The sequence below is a fragment of the Sciurus vulgaris genome (genome assembly GCF_902686455.1).
Source record: "Sciurus vulgaris genome assembly, chromosome: 16".
Taxonomy (NCBI): domain Eukaryota; kingdom Metazoa; phylum Chordata; class Mammalia; order Rodentia; family Sciuridae; genus Sciurus; species Sciurus vulgaris.
Window position 1 is genome coordinate 73,756,023 of NC_136477.1, and position 9,662 is coordinate 73,765,684.

At 34.9% G+C, this 9,662-nt stretch overlaps 1 protein-coding gene across 1 annotated transcript; it reads left to right on the plus strand.

Annotated features, from left to right (window-relative positions):
* The first annotated feature begins 2,685 nt into the window (after positions 1-2,685).
* LOC306646605 (tRNA (guanine(10)-N(2))-methyltransferase homolog) lies at positions 2,686-4,279 on the plus strand. Its single transcript, XM_079115245.1, has 2 exons — positions 2,686-2,723; positions 2,845-4,279. Exon 2 carries the CDS (start codon positions 2,962-2,964, stop codon positions 4,153-4,155), a length of 1,194 nt encoding a protein of 397 aa, XP_078971371.1. The 5' UTR covers positions 2,686-2,723; positions 2,845-2,961; the 3' UTR covers positions 4,156-4,279.
* Positions 4,280-9,662: the final 5,383 nt, after the last annotated feature.

Genomic DNA, 9,662 nt, shown 5'->3' on the forward strand with positions numbered 1-9,662 from the left:
ATTCTCAAAAACTTTCTACAGACACATGACTTAATCATACTGAATCAGGAGGATATATAAAACTTAAATATATCAATTTTAGAAATAAGCCTGAAGGCACCTTTGAAACCTACCACAAAATAAAAGCCCAACCCCAGACAGATTCTCATCTAAGTTTTTCAGACCTTCAAAGTATTTAATATTAAAACTTCTCAATTGTTTCATGACAGAAGAAGAGGTTACCTTTCCAAATCAATTCCTTGAAGCTAGTATCACTCTGATACTGAAATCAAAAAGACACAATGAAGAAAAGAAAATTTCAGGTCAAATCCCTTTTGAAGACAGATACAAAATGTATTAATAAAATGCTGGGAAATCACATATAAGACTGTATTTGAAAGAGTGCACCATAATTAAATGTAGTTTATTCCAGGGATGCAAACCTGGCTCAATATATGAAATTACTATCTTTAATTCATCACATCAAGAGAGTTAAAGACAAGAATCACATGCCTATCTCAATAGATGAAGTAGAAGCATTTGGCAAAATTTTGCATCCACTCATTCTCAAAACACTACAAAATAGAGATCTAGGTATAGCAGAAACACATATTAACATTGTAAAAGCTCTCTATTTGATGAAGCCTAGACTAACCTAATTCTAAGTGGAGACAAATTTTAATCATTTTTTAAACACAGGAAAAGACAGACATGCCCTCTTTCAACACTTCCCTTCAAAATATTCATAGAAAACCAGGGCAGTGAATTTAAACAAAACAAAGAAATATAAAAACATGAACAGGGAAATTTAAAAATATGAACAGGTAAAAAAGAACTCAATCTGTTTCCATTGCCAGCAAAACATTCCATACATAGAAGTTTTCCACAAGAAAATATCAGGACTCAAAAACATATATTTCAATATAGCAGAATAAAAATTAATAAACTAAAATTTATTGCAATTTTATACACCAATGCTTAACCATCGAAAAGAGGAATTACAGAAACTGTACCATTCTCAACAGCCTCAAAAAATAAAACAAAATAAATGGGGATCAATCTAACAAATAGGTAAAAGAAGATGACAGTGAAAATTGCAAAGCACTGAAGAAGAAAGTTGAAAAAGACATGAGAACATGGAAATAACACCAATGTTTTTGAACAAGAAGTATTAATATTGTCATAATATGCATACTACCAAAAGCAATATATAGATTTAATGTAATACTCATAGTCCAATGATGTTCTTTATATAGAAATAGAAAAAGTGGTCATTTAATTTATTAGGAAAATAAGAGGTTCAGAATATTCAAAGCAATCCTCATCAAGAAAAATGAAGCCAGAGATAGTCTTTACAATTTACTGCAGATCTACAGTAACAAAAATTACATGGTGTTGGCACAAAAGCATGCAAGAAGACCAATGGAAAAAGACACAGATGTCTCACAGAATTGCAGTTATCTCAGAGTGGACAAAGTTCTCATAAAAATATATTGTATAAAAATAGCTCTTTCAAAAAATGATTCTGGGAAATTTCATACATAATATAAAAAAGTTAACATGTATCTATCACCCTGCATAAAAATAAACTGAAAATGGATCACAGACTTAGTCATTAAATCAGAGAACTTGCAACTACTGGAAACAAAATGTAGACCAAACTCTCCATCATGTGTGCTTAGAAACTGACTTCAAAAACAGAACTTTGGAAACAGAAGATGTAAAATCAATAATCAGTAAATGAGATGGTATTTAAATTAAAAGCCTCTTCATGGCAAAGGAAATAAGAGTATTTAGAGAGAGTCTACAGATTTGGAGAATATATTTGACTTCTGAACTTCAGATAGAGCATTAATATTCAGGATTTACAAAAATTAAATAACACCAAAAATAATAATAAATAACTCAATCAATTAGTGGACTAAAGAAAGCAAAAGGCACTTCACAGAAGAAATACAACTTATTTTCAAATAAATAAAGAAGATCAACACTTCTGTAATTCAGTTTAAAACAATGCTGAGATTTTTCTCACTCCAGTCAGGATGGCAGTTATCAAGGATAAAAGAAACAATAAATGTTGGTGTGAATGCTTGAAAAAAGATAAACTCATACCTTGCAGGTGGGACTCGAAATTGGTGAAACTACTATGAATAACAGTATAAAGATTCCTCAGAGAACATGGAATTGAACCACAATTTGATTCAAATATTTCATTCCTCAGTACATACCAAAAAGAAGTGAAATTAGTATACTACAGTGTTGTTTCCCCATTGATATTTATAGCAGCTCAATTCAGAACAACCAAGTATGGAACCAAAGTGGGTGCCTTCAATGGATCAATGAATAAAGAAAAATGTAGTATGTATGCATTATGAATAGCAACTTGGCCAAAAAGAAGAAAGAACTTATGTCATTTTCTTGCAAATGAACAAAACTGGATACTATAATGCTGAGCAAAATAAGCCAAGCTAAAATAGGCAGAGTCCAAATATTCTCTGATATGTTTGTGCTGACACACAAAAGAAGGGGATAATAGAATGGATTAAGCAAAAGGAAATGAGGAAAGTGAGGAGAATGGGAATAGGAAAGACAATAGAATGAATCAGACATAACTTTCATATGTTCATATATGAATACCTGACCAGTGAAACAGCACATATAACCACAAGTATGAGATCCTTATTAGAAAGATATACTTCAGCACGGAGGGCAGCCACAATGGCGCGGCGGTGCACCCTGAACAGGTATCTGCTGCTCATGGCTCAGGAACACCTGGAATTCCGCCTCCCGGGTATCCCTAAGTTGCTGAGGCTGACCTGGAACTTGATACTTCTGCTTCAGCTTCCCAAGTAGCTAGGATAACAGGAAATAAAATCTTTGCTTTCACTTTTTAGAGGTCAGTTAATCAGCAGTCAGGAAACTTATGGAAAGTCTCCATTTTGGATTCTTAGTCTTCCCTCTGAAGATATTGCAAGAAACTTAATGAAACGGACAGTGTGTGACAAGTCTATATTTGAACTATGGGGTCATGGAAGATCACCTGAGGAGCTGTATAGTTCTCTTAAAAATTACCCTGTGGAGAAGATGATTCCATTTCTGCATTCAGACTCTACGTATAAAATAAAGATTCACACATTCAATAAAACATTGACACAAGAAGAAAAAGTCAAACGAATAGATGCACTTGAATTTCTGCCTTTTGAAGGAAAAGTGAACTTAAAGAAACCACAACATATATTCTCCATTTTGGAGGATTATGGTTTGGACCCGAATTGCATCCCTGAGAATCCATATAATATTTATTTTGGTAGATGGATTGCAGATGGACAGAGAGAGCTAATTGAGTCATATAGTGTCAAAAAGAGACACTTTATTGGAAATACAAGCATGGATGCTGGTTTATCATTCATCATGGTAAACCACGGAAAAGTGAAAGAAAATGATGTTGTCTTTGATCCATTTGTTGGAACAGGTGGCCTCCTGATAGCGTCTGCTCATTTTGGTGCATATGTATATGGGACAGACATAGACTACAATACAGTTCATGGCTTGGGAAAGGCTAGTAGGAAAAACCAGAAATGGAGAGTACCAAATGAAAATATCAGAGCAAATCTTCATCAGTATGGTCTAGAGAAGTATTACCGTGATGTTCTGGTTTCAGATGCATCTAAACCTTCCTGGAGGAAGGGCACATTTTTTGATGCCATTATCACTGATCCTCCATATGGCATCAGAGAATCTACGAGAAGAACATGTTCACAGAAAGAAATACCCAGGGAAATAGAGAAATGTCCAGAAAGCCATGTTCCTGTTTCCTTGAGTTATCATCTGAGTGATATGTTTTTTGACCTGTTGAACTTTGCAGCTGAGACCCTCGTATTAGGTGGAAGACTAGTCTATTGGTTACCAGTGTATACACCAGAGTACACTGAAGAGATGGTACCCTGGCACCCTTGCCTGAAACTCATCAGCAACTGCGAGCAGAGGCTTTCCAGTCACACATCAAGGCGCTTGATCACAATGGAAAAGGTGAAGAAATTCGAGAACCGGGACCAGTATTCACATCTGCTAAGTGATCATTTTCTGCCATACCAAGGTCATAATTCCTTCCGTGAGAAATATTTCAGTGGAGTAACAAAAAGAATTATCAAAGAAGAAAAATCCAACCAGGAATGAAAATTAATATTTTGACAATGAAGAAAGATTAAATATCTGACAGAAAAGACATCTGGAGGTGAACTTTTTATGTGCAATCCAAAAAACGTGTACTGTTCTAAGGGTTTTTTTTTTTTTTTTTTTTTTTTGGTATAAAAAATGCTATGAAGTAAATCAAGCAATTAAAAATTGTCTTTGTATTTAGACTATTCAGTCATATGTTTTATGAGGTCTTTTGAACCTTATTTGATTTGTATTTGTACTTTCAGGTACTAATAGGAATTGACTCAACAGTTACATTTTTACAATTAATTTGCAAAGAAAACTAATATTGTTGATTTTTAAAAACATGTCTGCCAGATATGTTATAGGCAATTAATAGAACTTAAGGTTTATTCATTTGGAAAATTAGTTTGGTTTATAATTGTAATTGATTTACATTGCTACCAATAAACTTTATTGATAATTTCTAAAAAAAAAAAGATATACTTCAGATTTGCATAATATATCAAAATAAACTCCAGTCATGTTTATCAAATAATTACAAATAAATCAATTTTGCAATTAAAAATTTAAAAATCAAAAGTAGAATCATTACAAACTATTGATAGAAAAAATGCAGCATATAATGTTTCCAATATATTAGATCACTTTAAAATATATATATATGTTTGATATGTATTTTTAAATTTTTATTTATTTATTTATATATGATTGTGATGGGTTCTCTACTGGATTCACAACTCCAGCACAGAGTAGACTAATTTGAATACAGTTTTTTTTTTTTGTTTTTTTTAGGAATAAAATACATATTCTATAATAAAATATCTACAGTTTGCCATAAAGTAAAGCTGTGAAGATACCATGAAAGAATATTCAAGAAACCAAATTGAAGAACAGTTAGGATTAATGAATACTCCATACTATAAACTACTGGGATAAACAAAAATTTCAAAGAAAGAACTTGAAAAATTGTCCAATTTTTAGGAATGATATTTAAATTCAAAAAAGATGTTGATAGGACTTCAAATCAACTGAATTACAATAGATCTACTGCAATGCACCTTACATTAAAAATGCTTTCATTATTGAAAAAATAATGTTTATGGTGCCAGGACAAATTGAACAGTTATATTTTGAGGTAAACCAATTCAAATTCCAATGCTTTTATTCAACACAGACTCTGAAAGACAAGAGTTCGGATTAATATATTTTTAAAAACTGCAAAAGAAATAAGGTGTCAATGAACACTACTGTACCCAGCAAAAATGTTTCCTACAGAATTCAAAATAAAATTAAAACATTACATGATAAACAGAAATTAAATGAATTAATGTTGGAAACATGAAATTGGAAAAGGCTTACATTGCCTATGTGAGAGGCTCTCTTGTCTCAGCACTAAATCCAGATACTGTGTTGGAACACTAACCACACTTAGCCCAATCAACATGGCAACTTAGCTCCCCTTTTATCCTCAGCATGTTCTTTTCCTCTTCTTTTTCTTCCAGTTCCTTTTTAGCCCATTGGTTTTCATTCTTGAACATGTTGTAAACCCATTGGGTCATCCAACTCTCAGACTTATTCTGCCCAGCAACTGTTTAACAATATAAGCATGCCTATATAACAATAAAGTAGATTGAGTTCTCTGAAACTGGTCTCTGGAGGTCATTCTTTGACTCCATCACCACACACACCTCACCTATTCAGTGTGTCCTGGCTGGACCAAGAGACTTCACATTTGTTGCCACAAACAGGGACCTGAGGGAAGCAGGTAGTTGTGGGTGTAGGACCCCTTAGGAATTAGGGGATGTATGAGCAATTTACAAGCTCCATGAAGACTTGCAGCTGCAAATGCTTCATACCCTTCTTAGTATAAGAGGACTAACATAAAATAAAAAGGAAGCAAAAATTTTTGAGATATAGTACTGAGCACTAATCCTTGGGTTAAAGCTGTTGATGTATTTGATCCAGAGATGTGGCAGAGAATCCTGTTAATGCTAGGCAAGGATAGGTCAGACAAGGATGGTTCCTATCTCTAAATTTTTCCCCATTATGACAACCATTCAACAATCTTTGTGCCACCATGGATCCCATCCTTGTCAGGTCATGGCCACAATACCAGCAGAAAAAGGGTGTCAAGAGAGGGAGCACAAGAAGAAAGAGGAAGAGTTTACTGTAACATCAAAGGCAAAGGCTCAACCTGTCGATGCATAATAGGAAGAGGAAGAAACTAAAATAGGGATAGTTAAGCCAAAGAAGGTTTACTCCTCCCTATCTAAACTCATGCAGCAATTACAGATAGATGAGGAGAAAATGGACAACCTTAACAGTCCCCAACTTCCTTGGCCAGGACTGTCCATGTTCAGTCTAATCCTTTCTTTGAACTATGCACATGGGAGCTGTTCATACTATTGATCACAAGGCCTTCTATGAAGATATCATGAACACAGAGCTATATAATCCAAACTTGTGAGGGGTGAAAGAAAAACACTCCCATTTCCGAGGGCCTCTGTTCATTCATTACCTCCCAAAAACTACAATGGCATCATGAAGAGCCTATCTGGATTGAACAGTGGCCCATAAAGAAAGACAAATTGTCACATTTAAAGTCTCTGGTAAAGAAACTATTAAAAACTGGGCATATAGAAACTTCTCTCAGTCCATATAATACTCCCATTTTCATCATAGAAAACAAAAGGAAAATTCAGGTTTCTCCATGATCTCACAGGTATTAATACTTTTATGAAAAAAATGGGCACTACACAGCCCAGTTTACCAAGGGCTGCCAATTTACCCATGGGTCATTTTAATAGAATTTTAGACATTAAGGACTTGTTTTTCAGCATTACACTACATCCACCAGATAGAGAATAATTTGCCTTCACTGTGTCTGTCACCAATAACACGGTACCAACGCAAATATATCAGTGGACAGTCCTTCCTCGGGGATAAAAAAATAGTCTGACCAAATGTCAAATGTATATACTACAGGGTGGTAAACCATTGTTAGGCTACACTTAACAGTAGTATATTACATGGATAATATTCTGCTAGCTGATACTAAGGAATATGATATAGAACAAGCTTTCATGATCCTACAGAAAAACTTAAAGTCTACCAGACTTTGTATAGTCCTTTAAAAGGTACAAAAGATCCCACCTTACTCTCTTTTGGGCACATTGGTGCTCCCTAAAACCATATGCCCTAGTGAGTCCATTATTCACATTTCAGATTAAATAACTTTAAAGGATCTTCAGGTAAAATTAGGACATACTAAGTGGATAAGGCCCTGGCTTAAGATTATTACAGCCCAAATTACTCCTTTATTCAATTGCCTTAAAGGCGACCCACAACCAAATTCTTTGAGGATGTTAACTCCTGAGGCAATACAAGCAATTTGGTTAGTTAATGAGGCATTAGGGACATTATAATTTTTCAGGTTTGATCCAAATAAGGATCTGTATGCCAATACTTTGGCAACCCCAGGCCTTCCTACAGAGGTATTATGACAACCCAAACAACATATATTAGAATGGGTGAATTTGCCCTCCAACACTATGCCTAAGATCTACAGGCCACTCAATGCCCTAACCACTTTAGTACAAAGTCCAAGAGTGCAGAGTATAGGGACTTATGGGTTAGAGTCTCATAGATCTCAAAAGAGTAATTGAACTTTCTACTACAAAATAATCACTCTGTACTATATATGTTAAAAAGGATACCCAGGCATAAAAGACAGTTATTTGACTCAAGATAAACTCCTCCAGACTCTGAACCAATTAACCTTACAGTATATAAACCCTGTGTCCACTCAGCCCATTACTGAAGCTATGTTAGTTTTCACTGAAACCACCTCCAATGGAACCTTTGTATTGTAAGTTTGGATCTAATCTCCAATTAACAACAGATATTTTGAGAGACAAGCTATTGTGGTCCCCCCAATATCTAGAACTTCTAGTTTTCAACAACCCATTAACCTGTTTTCAGATAGCCAATATTATGTCCAGTTAATTCCCCAGTTTGCCTATTTTTATTGCAACCTAGATCTAAGCAAACCACTAGATGTTTTGATTTCTAATATCCACACTATGTCAGAAGCAAGAAGATGCCCTCTTTTTGTCCAACATTCTCATTTACCAAGACCATTAGTGGATCTCACTAAAACAATGGATCAAGTTACTTGGCCCATAAAGGCCATGACAATAACTGACAAAGTCTGCTGGTTGCATGCACATTTCCACTAATCCACCTAAAGCCTCTGTAGGCTGTTCCCTGTCCTTTTTTAAGGAAGCTTGTAAACAATTAGCTAGGAATTGTAAAAAGTGTGCTTTATTTCTTCTCATTGGACTCTTACATCCCTCAGGAGTAAAACCTTCCTGGGCTGAAATTCAATGCTCTTTGGCAAATGTCACCCATTATTCTCCTTTTGGCAAGCTTAAAAATATACATGTAACCATTAATTCCTATTTAGGGTTTGTTGTAGCTATGCCTTCCTCTGGAGAAACCACAAAAAGTGTTATCTTTCATTTTCTTAGTTGTTTTGGGATCATGGAAGTCACATGATCCAGAGACAATGACCCAGTCTATATGAACAACGCCTTTAAAGAATTTTTCTCATTTTGGCAATAAATCATGTGACTGGGTTACCTTATAGTTGAGCACCTTCATAAATAATTTAAAACAATGCTTCAAAAACAGAGCGGGTAAAGCTATACTAGCTCCCCACCTGATGCCATACATTGTGCTTTATTTGTTTTAAAATTTCTTACCACATCAAAAATTTTAAAAGAAACACTAGCCCATAAGCATTGGGCTCCCCTTGTGAGGTCCCATTATTTGCCTTCGGTTTTATGGAAGGACCCCCAACCAACAATTGGAAAGGTGCACGACCCCTCTAACAATGGATCAAAGGTTTGCTTGTGTCATCCCAGAGAATGAACTTCAACCTATCTGTGTACCTACTAGAAATTTCACACCCTCAAACCTCAAACGACCAACAAAGAAGATGAAAGAACTATCATAGGAAGAGAGTCCCTGAAGTACAGGACTCAACAGAAAAAACAAGTCTCATGTGAAGTAACCTGGGGTGATCTTAAAGGCATAGTTGAGCAAGGTACTATAATGGACACTCACCCAGTGGGGGTCTTATTCCAGGAATGATAATTGTAGTGTTCCTATATGCAGCTCTAAAATCAAACAGTGAAGCTAACTGTCAGATAAATCAGGCCTTGGTCACCAGACCACTATATTTGTTATAGCAAATTGGGAAAGAGCACTGCTGAAATTCTTATCTACTGACTCAACTATTATTGATCCTGAACTAAATATGACATTAACTATCATAAAATAGAATACTAGCATATCATTGCCTAATAGATCTATTTGTTTCTTGGATATTATGAGTGACACCTATAATCCAAACCAACCTCTTTCCTTCTCCCTTGCTGAAGGAAGAATTGTAGATAAATATAACTAATGTTATGTTGGCTTAACCTTATTAGATCTAAGGATCAGAGGTAAAAAGATCA

Bases quoted from the DNA above. Each gene is read 5' to 3' on its own strand.
- LOC306646605 (XM_079115245.1), top strand. From the start codon at position 2,962: ATGAAACGGACAGTGTGTGACAAGTCTATATTTGAACTATGGGGTCAT.